Source organism: Euprymna scolopes, chromosome 1, assembly GCF_053919585.1.
Source record: "Euprymna scolopes isolate OS-2025 chromosome 1, ASM5391958v1, whole genome shotgun sequence".
In the NCBI taxonomy this organism is placed as follows: domain Eukaryota; kingdom Metazoa; phylum Mollusca; class Cephalopoda; order Sepiida; family Sepiolidae; genus Euprymna; species Euprymna scolopes.
The window spans coordinates 182763354-182789223 of NC_136482.1; the positions used below are offsets into that span (position 1 = coordinate 182763354).

Genomic DNA, 25870 nt, shown 5'->3' on the forward strand with positions numbered 1-25870 from the left:
CATATATAATACCCCTATACACTGAATATCTTCGTTTTCGTTATACCCAAATATTTTAATGTTCTCTTATATACTAATATCAGGGTTATTCCAATAATAAAGCCTCTTATTTTTTTTTTTATTTTTTTATTTTTTTTTTTTTTCCATAAAAAAGTTGAAGAACTACAAATACGGGAGTGGTACCGTTAAAACAAACAACCTTTTATGCTCCAGAATTTATTTTTCTACATAGGCACCAGCATTCTGCTGCCATGAATTTAATGATGCGTCTCTGCTTCTGACGTATGTCCATGATGTGGGTTGCTTCCTTAGAGTCTCACACCATCAATATCTGCAACAGTGAGATAAAACTTTTAGGTCATGAATGCATAAGTTCAGTCATCATAAGAATGCAACTTACAGTCTCCTCAACTTTCCTTTCAGCTTCATCTATAACTAGCAGGACCTGTGTACTTTGATAACATAGGGGCGTATTTGAAGTGAATGTTTCTGTTTAGAGCACAATTGAACCATGATACTTGACTTTTGCATTTTAAACTTTAAATGAAGCCATTGTTTACAGATAATTTTATAAAATCAACAGTAGATTCTCTACTGTGCAATGTAGACTACAATGTATTTTGGACCGAGTCACTGCAGGGAAGTACGTGAAGGCCCCTCTCGGTACACTATTGTGAAGGGTCACTAATGAGTAGGCAATCAATCAATTTGATTACAAAATGGGCGATTTCACAGATTTTGATACCAATAAAAAGACGAGAGGTGGAACATTAGATAATCCTCATTCAATCCCAGACAACGTTGGGTCTCCCTGCTAATTATGGTCCTGGTTATGACCTTAAACTATATCCAGTGGTGAGGCCCCAGCTTGTGGGCTTTGGGGAGTGTGGAGCCACCCTTTAATTACCATTGCTCCCAGGTCCACTCTGACCTAGAGTGGTAGTACCTGTTAGGGTTCCAACTATGGATTAAATAGAAACCGACTTGAAAACAACAAATATATTCTATTAAAAATTTTTTCTTCAAAATCTTTGGATTCGGCATTAAATAACCCGAAAAGGGTTGATATGCCATAAAACAAAAACAACCAACCAACCCTGCTAATTATAACTAACTAGACTTTTTAGCCCATTGAAAATGGGCTAAAAAGTCTAGTTTTTAGCCCATTAAAAATAGGCAAAATTAATAACCAGTTGACTTAAAATCAGTGCTTTATACCAAATTGATAGTTTAATATGCTTTAATTTGTGTTCATTTTTACATTGAGTACTAATTGTTATTAATCGCTGTAAACCTTTAACTGTATACTGAACGGATACCATAATAGCTAGTTTGCTGCACCTTATCATAACAAAGGTTTATACAAAATTTCAGCCAAATTGATTCAGTAGTTTCTGAGAAAAAGTGGAACGAACAGCCAGACAAAGAGAAATATAATATAGATTATTTTTTGGTCCCCCGGCAAAAGGAGGGTAGATTCACCCTTGTCCGTTTGTCTGTTTGCACTTTTCTCAATTAACTACATCTTGGAATTTTTTAAAATTTTACACAAACATTAAACATGATATGAGTAAAAAAGTAACAGAACGGATTTTCCAGGAAAACTCCAGTAGCCCCCCTAGGGGTGCCTTTCGGGTTAAAATGGCTAAATTTACACTTTTGTGCTTATTATTGATACCTTGCATTTTTATAAAACTTTCTGAAAAGTTGTAACTGACTGATTTCTATATAATTTTGTTTGTCTATACTTTGCGATAACTCTTGAGTATGCCCCAGGGGCTCTTTTTGGGCTAATAAAAACATTCCATTTTTGGGACTATTTTACCATATTTGTCTAAAATTTGCTGTGTATATCTATTTAGAAGTTTTGCATGGTTCAGAACTCAAATATGTTAAGGCCTTGGGGACTTTTGGGGCTAAATGGGGAGAGGGGTAAATGATGGACTTAATTTTCTTTTTTTGCATGGTGCAGAACTCAAATTTACATATGTTTATACCTCGTTCACTGTGCACTCATGGGGGACCATGCATGCTTCACTTGTTTAAAACATAAATCAATCCCAAAACTAAAGAATGCTTTAACATGCATTTTGTGTGATTATAATATATAGGATAATGAGAAGCAAAAGTTGATTATTCGGTTTTAGTATAATAAAAGATATACTTTACTAACATCTATATATATAAAAGCGAAAATGTTTGTATGTATGCTAAAAACTTTCGACAGACGCAACGAAAATTCACAAACTTGGTATCACATCGAAGCTCCATCCTTTGCTCGAAAAATATCGAAAAATTGGCCAAAAACGTTAACTTTTTCACCCCGAAATCGACAATTTTCGACAGGTGGGGAGGGGGGTCAACAAAAACGGCCCTCTCGACCGATTCTACGCATGCATCAGATGACGTCATGACCTGATTTACTTTAAATAGTTGAAAAACTGAACAAATTTCATGTACGTCGTGTTAGGTCAGTTGATTAGCGCGTTGTTTTGAGTTTGAATCGTGGTGGGAGGTGTCTTTTTTTTTTCAATCTTTTTAAATTTAAATATTGAACCCTGTATTATTTAACCCATTTTTCACGTAACGTTCGTTTTTCTGTTTTTTCTTTTTTTACTTCGCTTATCCACCACCGACCACACACCCAAAAACATCCGGGTACCCACCGATTTTTTTAAATTTTAATATCGAAACAGGCTTATTTACGCCATTTTTCACGTGTTCGTTTTTCTTGTTTTCATCGTTCGTTTGCCTTACGTTAGTTTTTTTTGTGTTTTTTTTTCCCGCTTAAGTGTTAACGTTGTTTTCTTTTTTTATTTCGCTTATAACAAACAAACCTGGTTATTGACGTCTTCGTAACGCTCGACGACTTCCGGGCGCGCACCTGTCAATTTCGTTCTTACTTAAATAAATTCAAACATCTTTCACTAACTGATTCTGCCTGGCCGATTTTATTTTCAAACTTCGCCTCAGGGCTTCAGGTTCGATCCTTCCCCTCCCCTCCGGATTCTTTTTTATTTAACACCACACACACCTACAAACACCCGGGCAACGCCGGGTACCCCCGCTAGTCTATATATATATAAAAGGCAAAATGTGTGTGTGTATGTATGTACACTTTTTTTGTATGTCTGCAAAAGGCTTTTTTCCAGGGGCTACTCTCTCAGCTCTCTCATTCTTAAAACTTTTTATATCATGTCTAAATCATAATATCTACGAGTTAACAATGGGGGTCGCCTGGCTGTTTAATTTGCCCGACTTTGAAAAGCTAAATATTCCTGATTTTTGGATCGCCGGGTGTTGCTTTCGTTTTTCGGTATAAAAGCTAAATATTCCTGATTTTTGGATCGCCAGGTGTTGCTTTCGTTTTTCGGTATAAAATACTTTCGTTGCTTTCGTTTTTCGGTATTTTATACCGAAAAACGAAAGCAACACCCGGCGATCCAAAAATCAGGAATATTTAGCTTTTCAAAGTCGGGCAAATTAAACAGACAGGCGACCCCCATTGTTAACTCGTAGATATTATGCAAAACTCGATTCTAATAGCCACCTCCCTGGCCCACAGCCGGTGGTCTCCAGAAAGCGATGTAAACGTTTCGTCAATGTCGCCTTTTCACCATCATATCAGACAGTTGCTTCCATTTCGAGACACTCCCCTAATAAACGGGGGAGCTGCTTTTCCTTCCCTAAAGTTCAGTAAAAACTGTTCTGCACAAAATCTTAACTGTTGAACAGTCATTGTTTACATCATGTTTCAAGGTCAAACATCACACGACTTAACTTCCTCGCACCTGTCAATTTCACTTTATAAACGTTAACTTAACACGCTTATCAATTCCTCTCCCTTCGTGGCCGAGATGGTTAGGTGTCTGTTTTTTTTCCTTTTCGTTTCCACCTTCACGTCAAGGCTTCGGGGTTCAAGTCTACCTTCCTACTAAAACTTTTTTTCTTTTACACCTCCAAGCACTCCGCTCCCCAACAACACACCTCCAAACACCCGGGCAACGCCGGGTACTCCCCACTAGTCAATAATAAATCAGTTTTTTCAATAAATCCATTAAAAGTATTTATGACATTTTTTATGATATTCAGGTTGATCTTGTTTTCTTACAGGTTATGGAGTCGAATATGATTATATGGATCCCCGTCAATTAAAGGCATCCTTGGAGACTCTTCGCATTGGAAACCTGTTTTTTGCTGGCCAAATTAATGGAACAACCGGTTATGAAGAAGCAGCTGCACAAGTAATTCAACTTCCTTGTTTTGTTCCATAGAAATAACGAAATCGACATTCGATTACATTGCAGCTCTGCGTGGGAATTTCAAATCACAAGGAATTAATTTTAGGCATTTTAAAATGGAAAAAGTGCATTTATATATGTGTCTGTGTGTTCTGGCTCCGACTCACCATAAATGCACATATTTTCATAAAAGAATAGAACACTTTAGGTGGTTGATAATGCAAATATGTAAGCATTGTAGATTTCTCTTACGTTGCGGCAGTGGCTGATGGTACAAGGATAAGTGTTCTCTACTGCTGTCAAGTTTTGAATCTCAGTTTGAAGCACCCACCTGTTTTTAGCCACACTGAAGAGCCACATATTCATACCTCTATATGATACATAAAAAAAATATCACAATCTTACTTTCGTCATTTGTCACTCTATTATATTTTTTACACACACACATTGAAATATATAAAGCTTGGTAAATGAAGTAAAAGGTGACTGTGTGGCTGGATTCGAATCTCCCGACCAGTAGAAATCGTCAGATACTACACTGATGATTGCGAAAGCATGAAAGACTAGTATCTGTAGGTATAAAAAATAATTATTATTTATAATTACATACTGAAAATAGATACATAAACTAATAATATATATTTATACGAGATATATATATATATTATTAGTTCATGTATCTATTACCAGTATTTACTTCAACAGTGCTCAATACGTAAGTAGAGCTAGGTGTCTATATATATATATATATATATATATATATATATATATATATATATAGTCATCCACATACAGTACTGTTTCGCAGCTCATCAGTGCAGCTAGGACAGGTAACTACCTCAAGCCAGGATTGAAACCCGACCTGTATAACAGTCAAGGCTCTTAACCACTACACTATCGGCGGCTGCTGTGTGAGTTATGAGTTTAACGATGTTTTGACATCGTCCGAATTATCTAAGCTCGATTTGTTTACACAAAGAGCATCGCTTATACACTAATGGTAATTCGTGTATCACTTCTCAATATGCTCAACTATATTATTATTATTATTATTATTATTATTATTGTTATTATTATTATTATTCCATGTGACCACATAAAATGTTATAAAAAGATATAAAATCTTATGTATCGATTGTCAACAGTGCTCAATATGTGAGTAGAGCTAGATAGTAAGTTCTGAAAATATATGGCAATTAAGCTACGCATAATCTTCTACATTCATCCTGATAAATAAAGAATCATTGGGTTTTATATATATATATATATATATATATATATATATATATATATATATATATATATATGATGATGAAAATAATGGAAATAGAACTGCGTCACACTGTGCACGTGAAACATTTTCAAATATTTTGTACTGGTATATTTTTTGGTTTCTTAATCTCATTCACCCAGAGGAAGTCTCGAAATAAAGACGAAACGTTGGTGAACACATAATACGGTTTGTTCCTTTTTTATTTTCTCTCTCTCTCTCTCTCTATATATATATATTATTCAGTTTAGGTAAACAAAGTTATCACTGCTCTTTACATTGAGCGCTATCTACAACCTTGTCGAAATTCAATAGTGTTTTACTTTTGGATATTTCTAACCTGGAAAAAATTAAGAGAGAGAAATGAATGAGAGAGATTAAATAGACATAGCTTGAATATCTAATAATACTAAATATATACATACCTTGTGTCTTTCCAAAATTCCAACAAACTTGAGGCAGACTTTGAAATAAATATTTCTGAAAGCGGGTTTGTTATCATGAACTTTTTTGTCCTTATTTTTTTTAAGGTTTCAAACTAATTTTAGTCAACTTCTGTCTGAATTGTAAACATCGTGTTCCAATTCAACTTTTTAAAATTGGCGTTCAAATTTAGTTTTTTTTCTTTCATTTGTACTTTGCTAGGTGTGTCAGAAACTGACCTTACCAACGTGTGAAAAATATTGAATAATTCGACCCCCTGTCTTTCCAAGCTTATAACTACTCGAAAAATGTAATTCAAACCCTAATTTTTTTTTTTTCAATTAAAGGAGCAAGGACCAAGCTTTCATTTAAAAAAAACAAAACAAAAAAAAAACGTGTTTAAAAAAAAAAAAGTTTTAAACTTCGGACTTTACAGGTAAATTTCTAAAAAAACACTTTTTTTTGTTTTAAATTTGAATATATTATTTATTAATCTTTTATCTTCAATTTGTGATATATAAAACTTTGGTGCGTAAATTAGTTATTTGCTTTTTAATAGACATTTCAAAATGGGGAGGGGTGAATTAAAAAAAAAAACGTTTGTCTAAAATATTATATTCGGTTTATTGGAAAGAGCATCAAATTTCACATTGACCCTGAAAATATCGTAAAAATTGAATCAATAGAAAAATTTTGATAGATTTTTTTAAGTTTAAAAATTGAAAAATATTTAACTCGTAAAATTCAATTGACGTAAAAAAAAAATGTTTTTTAAAAAATAATATTTCTATTGCTTTTTATACAACTTTAATAATTTATTTTGGAATTATATTCCATAACGAAAATAAACAACCCACTTTTAAAAGAGAAATTACGAATTTTTTTTTTTTTTTTAAATTTTATTCACAGTTTCGTGTTAGGGGTGTCAAAATTCCCCAAATATTCTGATACACCTAGTGCTTTGCCTTATTTGATTGAACTGCTAGCTATAAATAATAATAATAAAAAAAAAACAACACTTTTAATCATTTTAAACCATGCTAAAAACATCTGAAGGAACCTGGACTTTTCGTACAAGTCATCTTTCTTTCACTCATATCCATTCATGTCAACAGTAAAAATAAGGACACAAATGCTCATTAAAGATATTTCAGTTGATTCGTTTGATCTTATTCATTTGATATAAATAAGTTTTATTGAGTAAAGCGCGGAAGGTAATCCAAGGAGGGAAGCAGATATTACGGGGATGGGGGGGGGTAGAAGTTGTATGTTGTGATTGAGTAGGTGGGGAGTGGAGGAGGTCATTGGTGGAAATGATGCAGCCGCATGAATGAGGAGTGGGTGGAAGGGCAAGGAAAGATGAAAAGAAAAAATAAAGTTCAAAATAAAATAACAAAAACATGACAGAGTTTGTTTCCAATTTAAGAGTTCCATTTCAAGTACATTCTAACTAAAAACGAGGTTTCACATTAAATTATAAATAATAAAAACAAAAACGTTTAATCATTTTAAACCAGGATATAAAAAAAAAAACATCCAAAGGAATCTGGATTTTTCGTATAAGTCATCTTTCCCTCCTTCATATGTATTCATTTATGATGATGTTTATCTGTAACTACTCGGCGTTGCCCGGTATTAAATGTAACGTTTAATTTCTTTAAAAAAAAAAAAAATGAAGTTTAAAAAACGGAAATAAACTGAGACATGTGCATACGAGTATTATGTTTTTTTCTAAACGGTTCACTTCTTGTAAGTAAAAAATAAAAATACTCGAGCTGAGATCGAAACCAAAACCTAAAGACAGTGAATCAAGTGCGATAACCATTAAGTCAGCTTGCCAGGATCTTTAAAAAGTATTTTCAAACTACTTATTCTTAACATAAGGACGCTGTCATGTGAATGATTCGAGCATGTGCAGTCGTGAAACTGTTCACAAACAGATAAAAATCCGATGACCCTCCCCAAGTACCAATTTTTAAATTTTGACCCCTTAGCAGCCTTTTGAAACCGATTAAAAAGTTTTCCACGTGTCTGAGTACCCTATATACCAAATTTCAAGTCTGTAGATAAAAATTTGTTGAGGATATAGGTTGAGAGTTGCCCTCACATACACGCTTTCACTTTTATAGATATATAGATTGTGAAGCTGACATTTTGTTTCTTCAATTTGGATTTGCAACTTGTGCATGTTTTTTTTTTTTTAGAATTTATTCTTTATGATATTTGAAGAAAATGAAAATGAATCTAAAACGTAAAACTTATTGTCTGTCTCCCTTCATTTTTTCAAAGTGCATCTAGTTGGAGATACAAGGTTGCAGAGTGGTGCAAGACAGGTCAAATTAATGCATTTTTTATGGACCATTGCTTTATATAAATAAAAATGGCCTTGTCTATTTGTGTCATGCACAGATAGACATTTATACGTTAAAGTCGATTTTAGGGTTTAGAATGCTTTTAGGGCACAACCTAATAAAATAATTCAATACAAGCTTCTGAAATGACGAACGCAACAACTTCATAAAATGTAACTCAGAACAGGTTTATTAAGGAGAATGTGATATGTTCCTGGTCAAAAGCTGGACTCCGGCTACCTGGTGCTATCGCGGTAGTTATTCCCAGTGGAATCGTCGATACCGGTAGAAATAACACTAACGTGGAGAGAGAAAAGAAAAAGGAGGTCCGTTCTGTTTGGTGTCTCTCTCAGTAAGGGTGAGTTGTTGTTCTTCAAACCGGATGCTGGCCGATTTCCTTAGGGAATAAGAAGGATCAACACGCCGTACCCCTGATTGGTTAGTATGTGGCCAAATAGCACAAAGGAGAGGCATTGATTCGAGGAAGAAAAAAGTTCCATTTGTTTCTGCTACACAATTCATTTTTAGCTATTTCTTATCCCTCTGACAATAGCTCAAATGGTAACAACTAAGGCTGGAGAGCTAAATGTTTTGATTTCGATTCTAGCTGATGGCATCCAAATCATTTTTTTTTTTTTTAAACTTTTGAAATCGCTATCATATATTGGGTACAATATAATAATCAATAGAGTATTGGTTCTATAATAATTAGTGCAAAATCTGCATAAATTAAATTATCATATTTAAACCTATTTTACAACGCTGAGTTGCCTTCTTGTTTTTTATCATATGACTTTTAAATTTATAGGGTATTATTGCTGGAATCAATGCTGCATCCAAAGTTCAAGATAAACCTCCTCTGATTATTGACCGTTCCGAAGGCTACATTGGCGTCATGATTGATGATTTGACGACGCTTGGAACCAATGAACCATATCGTATGTTCACAAGCAGGGCAGAATTCCGCCTGTTTCTTCGACCTGACAATGCAGACATGCGTCTCACTGAAAAAGGTCAGTGTTTGCGTTTATTTTTCTTCTTTTTCTTTACAAGCATGCCATGATCTTTTAAAAACATGTGTTATTATTTAGTAGTTCAATTTTATATGATCGAACTCCAATAGTCATAAACAGTTCTACATTTCAATTGCAAAAGTTTATTCACTCCCCAACAAAGGAGGAATTGCACCTAGTACTTCATTCCCATTCGTTTGTCCGCACTTTTTTTTTTACTCATGTTCACCCCTTAAAAAACATATCGCCACTTGGACGTAAGGGGCTACTATTTAGAGCCATGTCTAGGAAAGATTAACAAGATGTTTGTTTATGTTACATTTAAACTTCTGCATATCAGTACAACCAAGGAGGCAGGCTGCAGGAAAGGAAATTCCAAAGTCTAGCTGTTTGAGGGAAGAAACTATTAGAATAGAAAGCTTTCTGGCATTTAGGGACAACAACAGTGAAAGGGTGAGATCTTATTGTTAAGTGGGTTTGTTGGGGGTACAAGTGAAACAAGTTCATCAGAACACATTCCATTAAAATATTTGTAAAACAGGCATAGTGATGCAACATTGTGACGATGAGACAGGGGCTGGAGCTTAGTAGAAAATGGGACCAATTAGATTGACAACTCTTTTTTGGACTTTATCTAAGAGGGAGAAACTAGTGGTAGATGCACCAGCTAAGATGTGGCAACAATACTGCATGCATGGCTGAATGGTGGCCTTGTAAAGGTACAGGATACTCTTTTCTCAATAACCACTCCTTGGATTGTTTTAAATTTTGCACAAACATTAGTCATGGTGAAAGTAAATTTTTGCCAGAACAGATTTTCCGAGATAACTCTGGCTGCCCCCTTAGGAGCCATTATATGGTTAAAATTGTCCCCAAATTGTTCATTTGTTTGCATTTTTCTCAATAACCACTCCTTGAATTTTTTTGAGATTTTGCACAAACATTAGTCATGGTGAAAGTAAATTTTTACCAGAACGGATTTTCTGGGATAACTCTGGTTGTCCCTCTAGGGGGCATTATAGGGGTAAAGGGCTAGATAGCAGTTCAACAATATGTCTCTATAAATACGTTATTGCATGATGAGAATGGGCCATATTGTTACATACGAAAAACGACAGCAGCACAAAAGACATGGTACTTGTACACGTTAATCAAGACATTAAAAAATGAAAATATCGAAAAAAGGTTATATTGTACGTATCCGTTATGGACTAAAGATCTCAAAAAAAAAAAAAGTTCACTTAATTTCATCAAGTGTTTTTTTTTTGTTTTTTTTACAGCAAAAAAAACAATTGTTATGATACCGAGCAAAAGGTTCGATTTTTAGGAAGAAACGCTAGTATTAAAGATGGGGAGGGAGTGTTGGCGCTTTAAATTGAGTTATCTCCCCGTGGCATGTTCAAAAAATTCAAAGATGTCTACCTCCAACATGCTGTCATAAAAACATGTTTTTCCACTGTAAAAAAAACAAAAAAACTATTCAATCAAATTAAGTGAATTTTTTTTTTGGAGATCTTCAGTCCAAAACAGGCACGTACAATATAACCTTTTTTTTTTTTCAATATTTTCATTTTTTAATGTCTTGATTAAACTGTACAAGTGCGAAAGACTTTTTATGTTTTAAGTATTTTAGTGAATCCGTTCATTGTTTTAGCAAAATCTGGTTTGGCATTTAAATATGACAGCAAAACTAAATTGGATGTTTTATTTAATGAATATAAATTAATATTTGTTTTGTCTTGTTTTGTTTAGTTAATCCATTGGGATGCTTGTGTGTGTTAGTGCACCTATTTGGACGTTTTAGTGCTTTATTAAACCTATTTTGATATTTACGTGTTTAACTGAACATAAATGGATATTTTTGCTGTTTCAATGAACCTATATTTATAAATTAACCAGCAAGGTGACCCGACTTTGCCCGCGGTTGAATGATGATCAACAAATGTTTATCACTCTCGTATTTTTATTGTCATCGAAATCGGTGAAATCACCCATTTTACAATCAAATTACATTGTAACATGGAAGCTCACATGCCTCCTCACAGTGACTTAGTCCACAATACATTGTAGTTCACATTGCACTGTAGAGAACCTGCTGTTGATTTTATAAAATTATTTTATATATAATGACTTGAATTAAAGTTTAAAATGCAAAAGTCAAGTATCATAATTCAATTTTGCATCTATAATTCATTTTAAACGCGCCTCTGTCATATCAAAATACCTACTGTTGATTTTATATGCCAGGCCTTTCTGCTTGTGTGGTTATGAAACTTCTCAAATACACTTGTGGTATAAGGCTGTGTAAAGTTTTAACTTTGGTCAAAATCATCTGTTCCTTCTTTCATCAGGTTATTTTGATTATCGATACTTATCAAAGACATTCCGACACAAAATCTAAAAACACTGCCAGGCAGATAAAGTACCTTCTTGTGGAATTTCATGAAAATCGACCCAGCCGTTTTCGATCCATAGAGAACAACCTCATACACGAATAAAGACGCAACAGCATTAAGCGGTAGCAGCAGGGACAGCCTTTCTTTTTTTTTTTTTTTTTACACGGTGGTCACCACTTATCAAGGCCCAGAAGCCACTCAGGGATAAGGGTTATTGCAAGTACAGCACGTTAGTGTGGGGATAGCCTGAATTGAACGAGAACATGGTACCCCTGTAACAATAAATGGTTGGGTTCGAAATTCCAATAAAACAGTTCCCGAGTTCGAGATACACCTGAGGAAGGCTGAAGGATGATACGCCGAAACGTAGTGAAAAAAAAACACCGAAGATGAGGAAGTGAGTCCGAAAAACTAAATCCATAATGTTTCAATGATGTTTGCATGCTTTTGGTGTTTTATTATTTTATCTTATCCAGTTTGGTATTATAGAGAAAGAAAGTCTAATTGCAGTTTTGTTATGAAGTATGCTGTATTCATCTTGGATCTTTAACTTTCTATCAATAATTTCAAAGAATAATAAAAAGCTGTTAGTCTGGACATTTTTGACAAAATGGTGGATTGAACCAAATAGTCTTACATTTTTTTTTATATCTATTCTCAGAATCTATTTGTTTGTCATGATCTATTTTACATTTTATATTTTGTCAAAAGGTTTACTGTATTCATTGTTTGTATTATCCATTTCATGAATATTATTGTTCATTTAATGCTTGTTATCTTATGGGTTATTGTATTCCGTTTATGTCCAATCATATTATTGTTGTTACTACTAGAGAGAGAGAGAGTGAGAGTGAGTATGTTACTGTAGAAGTTAATGTTTTCATTGAAACCATAATTTTGCAGTGCAGTATTGTAATATTCATAGTTCTCATCGAATATTTGTCTATTTATTTCTTTAATGTTAACAATACAAAAAATAAATATTACTATAAAAGCATTTTTTTTTTTTACTTGGGAGTCACTCATCACTTATCAAAGCTCCAAGGCCACTCGAGGATAAGGGTTAGTGGATGTAAGGTGGTAGTGTAGTAATTGTTAAGGTTGTAAATTGGGTAGAATTTGATTATTTATGGGGACGGCTCAACAAGAATTTGTTTACATTGGATTTGAAGACTTCTATGTTTTATTCAACCGGGAAGCAGGACAATAGAATAGTGTTCCATAGGCAGGCAGTTCTAAGAAAGAAGCTTCGTTCATGGAATTTGTGTTAAGATTTAGGCACAGATAGAGAGTGGGGAAATCGTATATAGTGGTTGTAGCTAGTCGAGTGTTTTTATGAAAGTTTGGCAAAGGGAGACCAGAGATTGCAGCTCAGTCAAGCACTTGCCATGAAAATAACAATAGAGCAAAGACAGACTTGAAACGTCTCTTCTGTGGGAAAGAGGTTGGAGGGAAGAGAAAAGGGCATCACCTACAAAGCCAGTTTTAATCTCTATCAAGGCTGAATAGTGCATGCCGATCAGCTCTTGCTCAAATGCTATTATGTTTGAAGCAATGGAAATAGTGATTTCTATGCGCAATTTTTTTTTTTTTTTACGAAGCACATAGGTTTCTAAATAGTGTATGCTGTCTTTTAAGACAACATGGCTAGTACATTTAATACCAAGAAAAAAAATTTACATTCATATTTAAATAATATTATTATTGAGATGTTCTAAAGTGTGTGACTGGTAGTCCAAAATTTGAGGCAGGTAACCTTTTTTTTGTTTCATGGTTTATCATTGTCTAATTCCTAAGAATTCATGTGCTTGTAATTTCCAGGCTTTCATCAGGGTTGTGTCAGTCGTTATAGACATGAAAAAACTCAAAAGATGCAGGCAGATCTGAAAGAAAATCTTCAATGGCTGAAGACAGTTTCCAAAAAATCACATGAATGGCAATCCAAACTGAATCTTGAATATTTGTTTAATCCACATAAAAGAAGGTTTGTTTTGTTTTTGATTTCTATTTATTAAACAAATTATTACCTATGGCAAAAAATGTGTTCTATTCTGTAATTTTAAAGATTATTGTCATATTATAATATTAAATGATATTAAAATCCCCAGGTGCATGTTATTTACACACTCTGGTATTAATATGCTATAGTATTTACGTGTAATATATATATATTTTATATATATAAAATATATACATTGCATTATAGAATATATATAATATATATTTTATATATCTATTATGATAAAGTTGTATTCCTGTATGTTTGTTTGTTCACAATTTGATTAATATGCTATAGTATTTACGTGTAATATATATATATTTTATATATATAAAATATATACATTGCATTATAGAATATATATAATATAATATATATTTTATATATCTATCATGATAAAGTTGTATTCCTGTATGTTTGTTTGTTCACAATTTGATTAATATGTACAAAAGGTACACAGATTAGTTTTCATTTACACGCTTTCATTCCAGCATGATTTCTACACATACTGAAAGGAAATCTACATTCAAGAAGTAACCTCGTTTGCATATTACATTGAATAAAATCAATTTTGATAATTATTTCAATGTTATTAATTGCTTATTGCAGTAGAATTTTTAATTGTTCTGTTTAGAAATAATTTAAATTGATTTATTTAAATGATTTTTAATTCATTTTATTTTTGAATTAATTTAGTTTAAATCATTGTTATCTGATACCAGTTGTCTTTAAGAATGGAAGTAAGTTTATTTACTTAAGTTGTGAGAGTTATTTCCCCTTTGTGCTATGAGAGTTATTTCTCGTTTAATTTTCATAGAAGGAAATGGATGTGCATTATGCTTCTATAAATCCAACATGTGGGTCCATTTTCAGGAAAATCGTTAGAAGTTAAGATATTCGGTGTATCTTAAATAGTATGTGACTAAACTCTCCAGGTGTATACAGCTTTTAGTCATCCACATACAGTACTGTTTCGTTGTTGCACAACTCATCAGTGTGGCTAGACAGGCAACTGCCTCAAGCCAGGATCGAAACCCGACCGCTCAAATGACAGTCAAGGCTTCTCACCATTACCCTATATGGCTGCAGCTGTGTGGGTAATGAATAAACGATGCTTTTGACATCATCCAAATGCCTCCACTGGATTCGTTTTATATATATATATATATATATATATATATATATATATATATATATATATTACTTACTATAATAATTATTAAATACCTACAGACACTAGTGTTTCATCTTTTCGGGAATCATCAGTGTCACGATTAACATCGGTCAATAGATTTGAACCCGGCAGCAAAAGTCATCTCTGGCTTCATTAGCAAGGACCTAATCCATTCGGCCATTGTTAACCATGAGAAATGATTTGACCGACTTTTATTTCAGCTGAAAGTGCTCAATGATAAGAAACGAGTTTCTTAAAGGGGCTGACATAATTATTTACTATAATAATTATTAACTACCTACATACATTAGTGTTTCATCCTTTCAGGAATGGGACGATTCCAATATTTTCCCGATTCTGATACATTTACCTATTCTGTTCTAAGTTCCAGATTCCGATACAGTTATCAATTCCGATTCTTTTTAAATTTCTAACTATAGAATTTTTTTATTGTATGTCAGATTAGCATAAAAACCTATGTAATGTGTTCATATATTTTTGCAAACATAAAAAATACACCTTTGAGGTGATTTATAGATTTTTGTTTTAATGATAATTTAAAATCAATAAATATTTATCATTTCATTATAAATTTATTTTTTAAACAAAAACAAACACAAAGGTAATGAAAAGGGTCATTTCTTTGCATCAGAAAATGTGTACAAATTTTTCCAATCCCTATTCCGATACCCCAAAAAGTTTTGATTTTTCAATTCACAAATCCAACTAATCCTCCCATATATATATATATATATATATATATATATATATATATATATATATATATATATATGGTTCAACATCTGAAACATATGTAACCAAACAGATAAAACGGTAATAAAAAAATAAAACACATATTTGCTCTGCAATAGTATTGAGCACTCTCTTCAGGTTTTTACTAATTACCAGTTTTACCAAATACATATATATATATATATATATATATATATATATATATATATATATATATATATATATATATATATTCTTCATATATATTAACAATTTGAAGTTATTTTGGAGTGGAATTTGAAACTCATATTCTATAATTATAAAAAATATTAAATATATCAACTTATATGTTTAATAATAAACAGATCCACCCGATCTACATATATATATAATAAATTTTTACTGAACCCATTATATAAACAAAGGAAATTGCTCCAAGGAAATGCGTACATCGGACCATTACATTGTGATGTGAATTACTCAAAATACAGTTTGGGTCCTGTTACAACACTGCTATCAAAGATATTCACTTCGGATTTGGATGTGAATTTTATATCCTTTTCATTAACTTCCCTTACTCTATGACATTTAAATACTTAAACAACTTTTAATTGTGATTTTCCATGTCTCACTGACTTTCTCAAATAAGGTGTAAACCATTATAACTATTTGCTAATATTTTCTCCTCTGAAGAGATGGTAGACATCGAAATCCTATAGGATAAGGAGTTAACATATTTCAAATGTATTCTTTGTCTTACATGGAATAATAAAAATCTTTTGATTTGAAATTTAACCATTTCACGTCATAAATTTTTAAATTCATTGAATGGCTAAAATTTTATATATATCTCTCTCTTTCTCTCTCTCTCTCTCTCTCTCTCTCTCTCTCTCTATATATATATATATATATATATATATATATATATATATATATACTAGTGGAGGTACCCGGCGTTGCCCGTTTTTTTTTTTTTGGAGGTGTGTTTGTAAGGGGGGAGGGTAAAGTTAAGGATAACCCTGTTTAAATATTAAAATAAAAAGGATGTTAAAATTCTTTAAGAAAGTCGGCAAAATCAAAACAAACAAACAAAAACAGCGAACAAACGTAAAACTTCTTGAAAAAAGAAATCGGAAAAACAGAAAGCATAAATTAGGGGGAAAAATGATGGACAACAAAACAAAAACCAAAAACACAGCGAAAAGCGAAAAAATGGCATAAATAACCCTTCGATTCGGTTAACTCCATGGTGCGTTTCACCCAGTCCATGCCATTTTTTTTTAATCAACTACAAAACGAAATAAAGGGGAAAAAATGGCATAAACAACCCTTTGATTCGGTTAATTCCATGGTGCGTTTCACCCAGTAGAATTAAGATTCCATTCCAGTTTTTTTAAGCAACTATGAAGTAAAGAAAACGCAAACCAGTGGTCCTTAGTAACGTCTCTTGTGGACGATCCTGCAACAGTGTTAAGTGGTGGCGGGCGAAGGAGGAATTTATTAGAGAGAAAAGACTTTACCACTTCCATTGATCTTTTGGCCGTGAACTTTCATCAGATAGAATATAGGAATCTACGATTATCGAGGGATAGATAGGTAATAGGCCTATAACACAACTCAGATATTGTGCTACAGTTTGTGCATATTACATTTGCATGAAATGTCTTGATTTTTAATCCTATTAAGGTCAAAATCAGAGGGTAAAAAATGAGTTCATTTTATATATACAGGGATAATAGAAAGTCTACTGTTTAAAACATTGTTGATATTGAATACAAAATTTAAAAATTTAACTGCTTAAAGCCAAACAAGTGCAGAATCTCTTTCAATAAATAAAAATATTTATTTATTAAAATTAAATTTGATGCTTCGATTCATAAAAGAATCTTCATCAGGAAAATCCATTTTTTTTTTTACATACCATGGTGATGGTAATGCTTGGCATATTTCTTGAGATCTGGAAAAGTTTAGTGAATTCTTGAATTGTCTTCCCTACTGTTTTACACTCTTCAAACCGAAACTCTAAAATTTCTCCTGTAACAGTTGGTCCTGGATATGACCTTAAACTATATCCAGTGGTGAGGCCCCAACTTGCGGGCTTTGGGGAGTGTGGAGCCACCCTTTAATTGCCATTGGTCTCAGGTCCGCTCTGACCCAGCGTGGGAGTACCTGTTAGGGTCCCAACTATGGGTTAAATAGAAACCGACTTGAAAGCAACAAATATATTCTATTAAGAAACTCTTTCTTCAAAATCTTTGGATTCGGCATTAAATAACCTGAAAAGGGTTGATATGCCGTAAAACAAAAACAAGCAAACCAAACCTGTAAGATTAGTGCAAAACTGCCTCAATTTCTTTACTTTAATTTACTTAAATTGGGTCAAACTCATTAGCACTGAAATTCATATGGAGACATAAAGAGTTTTTGTATCACCCTCCTCATTTTCTGTGGCTCAACATAACAGTGCAGAAGCAGAATCAGCCGAATGCCAATCCATTGAACTGGTCGGATCAATGGATCCACATTCCTCTGTTCTGATCTTAAATTCACTTGATTACCCTGAGATGCCATAAAATTTGCCTTTTTTTTTTTAACTTGGGAATCACCACTAAGTTTCAAAGCTGGTTTTGAACTCTATTAAGGCTGGACAGGGCACACCAAGCAGATGCTGCACAGATGTGACAATAGTACTCCATTTAAGGGCTACCTGGCTCTTATACAGATAGAGGATTGCATCAGCAGTGAGATACCTACTGGAGTGATAGAATGATTCAATCATTTTTCCAGCGATCCTGGCAACAGATTCTGTAAATCTGGCCTGCAGTGCAGATTCAAAGAAGTTTCAAAGCATTTGTTGAAATTAGTAAAAGAGATTGGCTTAACTGGTTGATTTGACTTTTCGTTCAAAGGCCAGAAAAGAGCATTGAGGGATTCAAATTAATTGATTCAGCACCAGATTTGGATCTGCAAAGCCTCTTTCTCTTCTACAGATAATTTTTAAAATGGAAATTGCTCCAGACAAGCTATGAAGCCACTTGATATAAGGAGCTCAAAAAAATACTTCAAGGTTAAAAATTAGCCAAAAATAACTGTTAGATGAATAGATCCTGACCCAGAAAACAGCAATTCTTTCTCCTTTGTCAGAAACATCGCTCAGAGAATGTGAGAACTTAAGGACAAAATAAGGGAAGCAAGAGTTGGGAGTCTACTTCCTAAGCTATTTAAATCTTATTTAAAATCAATACGAAAAATATATAAATGTTTATATCTTTTCTATATTTATTTTCTATTTGTTGACGTGTAGGAATACAAAAAGTCTTTTGAAAAAAGCAAATGGAACCAAAAAAACTAAAACTATAATTATAAGTTACCCCCCCCCCAAATGTAGTACCAGCATCAACTGGTACTACACCAAATAGTTGAGAAGAATTGAAGAAGATGGAAAGATTGAGAACAGAAAGCACTTACCAGACTTCCACTGGCTGTGCAACGAGGACTAGGATCGTGGAGGAGCTTATTGCCACTCAAATTCAAGTGATGACCAATGGTCATTGCTTGTGAGAAATCAGTGGCAAGCGGCTGTTGTGATAATGCAAATTCATTTGCAAAGGTTATTGAAATAGGTGGAGAGTACTGGTAAGCTAGGGAGACTTGTTGTCGCTCAGACTCCAGGGAACACCCAAATAGGCAATCTCTGATGATGACCTGTGTGAGAACTCCTAGGGAGTACAAATAATAATACTTTTATTAATTTAAAATTGCATTATTTTTTGTTTCCAGATTCTGTTTTAAATAACAATTATAACTTGAATGTGTAAAAGTATAAAATATCCATTTTCTTTCGTGTGTGCGTGCATTGATGCAGTGCCTTCCACATGATCTGTGACCCCCATGTTGATGCGGCAAAACTGGTGCTAGCATTTCCTGATGAATTCCAACATTTACTCGGAAAAACAACACTTCTAGAAAGACTTTCCATCGAAGGTAACTAAAACCCTTACAAATTTCGTTTGAATAAAATAATGGATGGTGGCGGGAGGGAGCTCTCTTTTCTGCGGGAGGGATGGGGGGGGGCTCTCTTTTCTGTGATTTATTCCTGGAGTGGTTTTAATTGAATCCTTTAAAATGCTAACATGAATGGACCTAATTAAGATTGGAAATAGGGGTTATATAACTGCTCTTGAAGAAATAAGAAAATTCTAAAAGGTTAATGTAGTTTGCTTGAAGCATTGTTTAATGTGTATATGAAAGAAATTTTAATTTATAAGAGGCAGATATGTAACGGATAGAAACAAACTAAAACTAATTAATATATAATAGTGGAACAGATTATGCAGTTTCACGTTTATTCATTCGATACATATATATAATTATAAACAGGGAGGTCGCTATAAAAGCGGAAATTTGTCAAACAACGATTTATTTTTACAAAGAATAATTTTTACAAAGTTTTTCAAAGACAAATGTTATATTATACTCATAAATACTCAAAATGTCGTCTGCGCACTTCACTGCAACGTTTTAACCTAGAAAACCAACAAAAGAACCAATAAGAAAATAGCAATCACGCATTTGATTAATGATCTAAGCTGACCTTCAAATTTCCCACTTTTCTAGCCACCTTAAAAATTGGATTTAAATTTAACAAGATCTCCAATGGAATTGGCTCTGATAAATTCGTAGCCTTGGTGCCCTTTCAATGTAACTAACCCGACAAGCAGCAAAATCGTACACCTTCAATGTAAGGTCTGCCAATGTCAAGAAACCCTTCTACTGTAAAATTTTCTTTCCTTGAACTGATAGATTTTGGAATTTCTTCTCTGTATCTTGCTTATCTGATTATACTAACATGCAGGTTTAAACAGACATCTCGCTGCTGAACTCCCTACTTAGAGTGAACCTGTAAGCATGACCTTTAATTCACATTAGCCCCTTAGGTCTCAGTAGCAGTTTGCCTTGTTTGGAGGTTAATATGAAAAAAGAAAAAAAAATAATGAAAAAAATGGATATGTAGGGCAATTGATAAAGGCATAGAGTATCAATTTGCTCTAAATGACTCATCTAAAGGTTAAAGGTTCAATCCTCACTATAGGCGCTACTAAGAATAAAATAAAATTTGCTTACTTAACAAACTTACTTACTGATCATGGCTGATGGAATTAGGACAATCTACCGCTATGGATTAAATAAATATTGTTTGAAATTCCATAAAGATTCAGTTTGAAAAGCTATGCCTTAATGTGATCAAAAGGTCACATCAACCATAATTTTGTGAGGAGATAAGAATTGATATGATTATTACTTTAGTTCTTTTCCCTCTGTTTTCGTTTTGTTGTGACTGATTATGTTGACAGTTAACACACGATATGTTCCTATAAAATCATCAAAAGTTAAGCAACCTTAAGCCTGGTCAGTACTTAGATGGGGTACCATTCTGAAAATACCATGTGCTGTATGTAAAATCCAAACACACTTGCCTTGCAAGCCAAGGACCAGCTAACAATCTATAACTACAAACAGTAGTAAACTGTTCATTGTGATCTGCACAGACCTGACACTGACTGGCGATAATAGGGTAAATACAGATTTTGGATTCAGACACTGTGTAAAAAATGTTTTTTTCTTTTTTTTTCTTACGTTGTTAAACATTAGAGATTAATAACACTGTGCAACACTCAAACAAATAATAATAAATGGGAGAGTTTATTGTTATCCATAAGGTGGGCACCACATCACAGGCAAACAGATGATCAATTGTCTCGTGATTTTATTAATATAAATAATATTTAAATATTAACTCATGAACAACATAATCAATAGTTAGTGGAAACAAAATATATTGAATAAAAAAGATACATCTCGATATTTAATGGAAACAAAATATATTGAATAAAAAAGATATATCTTGGTATTTAGTGGAAACAAAATATATTGAATAAAAAAGTAAATGCAACAACTAATTGTAATTATACATCAGTTCGACTGCCAGTTGTGCATGATTTGTGCATGATGGTTTTTATAATAAGTGAAACATTTTATTGTTATCTGTAAGGTGGACACACCACAACAATTAGAAAACAATTTTCAGATTAAATTAAGATTCAAAATTAACAGTCAAGTATTGTGGTTCATTTGTGTTGCTAAAACCAATGAAAATAATTTTATCACGCGCCTCTGGTGTTAAAAAAATCACCTTCCAGAGACATGCTATTGTGTTTTTTATTCAGTTTGAACATTCTGCAGAGATAATAGGTTTTTCAACTTTCATTTGTATTGGACATGTTTTTAAATGTTTTCATTCTCTATTAAACAATACATATTGAAATGAAAGTTGGTGTTAGTGAAATTCTCTCAATAACACTGTGCAACACTTAAAAACGTTCAGAATATCTGTGGCCATTTTTAGTATTTCTGGCCTTTGTTTTGTTGAATTGGGTACAGTTTTTGCAAAATTGTCACTTTTGAGAATTTCGTGGAGAATCTTAGTGATGTGAGTGATGAACATAGCGAAAGATTTCATCAGGATATTTCAGCGATGGAGAAACGTTTTTAAGGAGAATGGAAAGCTAGTGTATCGGCAGACTACTGCTGAAAGGGAGGATGACACTGAACAAGAGGATTAATAGGACAAATAATTCTTTAAATAACAATTCTGTGTTTTTATTCATAAGCAATAATAATTTTTTTTTTTTTTTACTTAGGAGTGATCACTTATCAAGGCCCGAAGGCCACACGAGGATAAGGGTCATAAGTGTACAGTAGTCAATGGGATAATATTGTAGTAATCGTTAGTAATAGAAATTTGGTAAATTGGATTACTTAGGGGGGCGGTTAATCAAGAATTTGTTTATGTTAGACTTGAAGACAATCAAGTTGTAGTCAGCTGGGAAGCAGGCAAATGGAAGAGAATTCCACAGGCATGCAGTTCTAAGAAAGAAGCTTTGTTCATGGAATCTACGTTTTGATTTAGGCACAAATAAAGAGTGGGGAAAATTATTGACAGTGGTTTTAACGAGATGGGTGTTTTTTATGAAAGATTGGTGAGGTGGGACCAGAGATTGGAGTTCAGATGAACACTTGCCATGGAAATAACAATAAAACAAAGACAGGCTTGCAATGTCTCTTCTGTAGGAAAGAGGTAGCAGGGAAGAGAAAAGGGCATCTCCCACTAAGCTACGAAAGCTATTTTGAACTCTGTCAAGGCAGGATAAGCTGCTTCTAACAGCTCCTGGCCAGATGTGGCAACAGTACTCCATCCTTGGATGTACTTGGCTTTTTTATAGATAGAGAATTGCCTCAGGAGTGAGATATCTACTCGAGCAGTAGAAGGATTCCACCATTTTTCCAGCAACCTTGGCAACAGATTTGATGTACATGTTCCATTTCAGATCAGGAGTAAAGCTCAAGCCCAGAAGCTTGTCAAAACATGGAGCTTCCCCAAGACGAGAGCCATTCATTTCAATTGATGCCAGACGGGGGTCGCAGCGTTGATGATGTAAAGATAGAAGCTTGGTTTAAGATGCATTAAAAGTAACCAGCCGCCTCTTCCCCCATTGTACTGCGTGCTCAAGATCAGAGGAGAGAGAATTAGAGAGAACTTGGTCATTTATGGCCTTTGATGTGTTGCCATAGATGGTCATGTCATCATCATAAATGTCAATGAATTATAATAATAATAGAGATAAACCATAATAAATATGGTTTATCTCTACAATTATATAAATGCAACTTTGTGTGTGTCCGTGTGTGTGTGTTCGTTCCTTATAGACTCTGAAACAGCTGAACAGATTTTCTTTAAAATTTACAGAACTTTAGTATATAAGTCTGTGAGTGATCTTAGTGATAATTACTGATAATCGATAATCAAAACCGTTATTTTAATTTATCTATCATCAGTAAAGCCATTTTTTCTATGTCGTTGCTTAGCAACAATGATAGAACAATGGGCTGTGAAAATTCTACTGTGGGTAAATTGATAGAATTGGGTTTGTTTTTTTTGTTTTTTTTGCATGATGTGATCTGTAAGTTCAAACTCCGCACATAAATTTCTTAATTTTTTTTATTAACTGCAAAGAATTTTATAAAACTTGAAAATTTATGTTTTTGGTTTTGTTTTTTGCATGACGTGGTCTGTAGGTTCAAACTCTGCATGTAAATTTCTTAATGTTTTTTTTTTTTTCATGAACCGGAAAGAAGTTTATATAAAATAATTTTATAAAAGAAACAGTATATTCTCTATGTAGAATAACATATATTTTCGACTAAGTTACTGCATGGAGGCATGTAAAGCTCCCTTCCGGGCGATTTCATGGATTTTGATGACAATAAAAATATAGGAGTGTGAAATATTCGTTGATCATCATTCAATCCAGGGCAATGTCGGATCTCCCTGCTAGTACATAAAAACGGTGCCTGATCTAGAAAAATAAAGGTCAGGATATTCTCCTTACACCGAAGGAGGTCTTATGTGGCGTGTACTTTTTTTTTAACATGAAATTTGTTGCACAGTGTTATTAGACATAGGAACATGAAATTTGTTGCACAGTGTTATTAGACATAGGAACATGAAATTTGTTGCACAGTGTTATTAGACATAAGAACATGAAATTTGTTGCACAGTGTTATTAAACATAGGAACATGAAATTTGTTGCACAGTGTTATTAGACCATGAACATGAAATTTGTTGAACAGTATATAATACAAACAGTTTAAATGGTGAGTTTTAATTTTTTTCAAATTTCATGAATTTAATTTTAAACATGGAATCTCTATAATTTCTTTATTTGAATATACATCTTTAACCTGAAAACTAAAAACTAAAGGTTTTTGTTAAGATTAATTTTTTCCCCATTTTTAACATATGATTTTAAAATACAACTTTTCCCAATCATGACATATAATTATAGGATACATTTTTTAAAACATTTTAAACATTTTATTGCATACATTTTTTTTTAATTATAGAACACAATTATTTAATTTTATCAATGAAATTATGGTTGCATATTGGTAAGTTTTTGACAGACTTTTGTTTTTTGTTTTTTTAAATAGTAAAATATTCCAGAGATTTGGAAGAACAGTTGATAGATATCAATGAAGTACGACAAGATGAAATGCTTGAACTTCCAGAGGATCTTGATTATTACAGGTAATCAAAAGTATTTTTATTTATTATTTCATTATTTTATTAATTACTAGTCAGACCTGTGGAAATAGCACTAAAAGCACTCTAAAGTAATCTATAATATAAATCTCACCTGTCTGTATGTATGTATGTATGTATGTATGTATGTATGTAAACCGTGGTGAAGGCAACCTTTCTAGGAGAAGCAAATCTCTGATTTAAAAAAGCCATAAAGCGGAAGACCAGTACCCGCATTAAGCTGGTCTGCAGTTTAATTTGTTGCTGGCTATCTTGTTCTTGCTTGTTGCTGGATCTCAACATTTTGAACCAAGAGAGAGACTTAGCTGTCGTACAAAGCTAAGACTCTGTAACATCATCTTTGTATAGATACTCCCTCAGGCATTTGGGCTCATGGATTTTAAATGTCTGAGGGAGTGGCACTCGTCTGACAAGACGTTGCAATCATCATGTATGTATGTATGTATGTATGTTTGTATGTATACAACATAATCATGTTGACACACCAGTTCTCATCAGATCACTGAAGTTAAGCAACATTGAGCCTGGTTAGTACCAGATGGGTGACCATTTGGGAATTCTAGGTGCTGTATGTGCTTTCCGCTTATCTCAGCATTGTTTCCAGTCATCCTGAACCTCCATTTGCCACTCAATGTCGACTCAGGAGAGGTGTGGTTAGAGATTGCACAACTCTTGCCACAAAAATTTTTCATGCGCAGGCACCATTACAGTGGGTATTCATAGTCTGTCAAGACTGAAGGAAGCTTTTTTTTATGTTTGCCTAAAACTTTCGACAGAGGTGATGGATTTTCACGAGATCAGTATCATTTTGAAGCTCGACCCTTCAGACAACAAATATCGAAAAAATGGCCAAAAACATTAATTCCTTCACCCTCAACTGGGCACTTTTCTACAGGGAGGGGGTTGCTTTTTTTGCCGATATTTTCAAAAGTCATCCCCTCTTTTCAAGTGACTAGCCTTAATTTAAACATTCATCACTTCTGGTTTGGCGATGGGCGCAACAGCAAAGACGTCACGTTTTTTTTTTACGTTCTTTTCCTCCTTCGTGGTATGGGTTTGAGCCTGCCTACCTACTACCACAATTTTTTGTTTTGGGGGGGGGTAACA

General features: G+C 33.4%; 1 protein-coding gene and 1 pseudogene across 2 annotated transcripts in view; both read left to right on the top strand.

Moving 5' to 3' along the window:
- Window positions 1–25870, top strand: part of LOC145277953 (5-taurinomethyluridine-[tRNA] synthase subunit MTO1, mitochondrial-like) — a 442192-nt gene that overhangs the window by 407989 nt on the left and 8333 nt on the right. For both annotated transcript variants that reach the window (XM_080130076.1, XM_080130066.1), the window contains exons 11-15: window positions 4114–4244; window positions 9094–9298; window positions 13516–13678; window positions 19465–19583; window positions 24652–24748. In XM_080130076.1, coding sequence (XP_079986202.1) covers window positions 4114–4244; window positions 9094–9298; window positions 13516–13678; window positions 19465–19583; window positions 24652–24748 — 715 coding nt within the window. The remainder of the gene's footprint in view (window positions 1–4113; window positions 4245–9093; window positions 9299–13515; window positions 13679–19464; window positions 19584–24651; window positions 24749–25870) is intronic.
- On the top strand, window positions 25222–25338 carry LOC145285174 (5S ribosomal RNA; annotated as a pseudogene).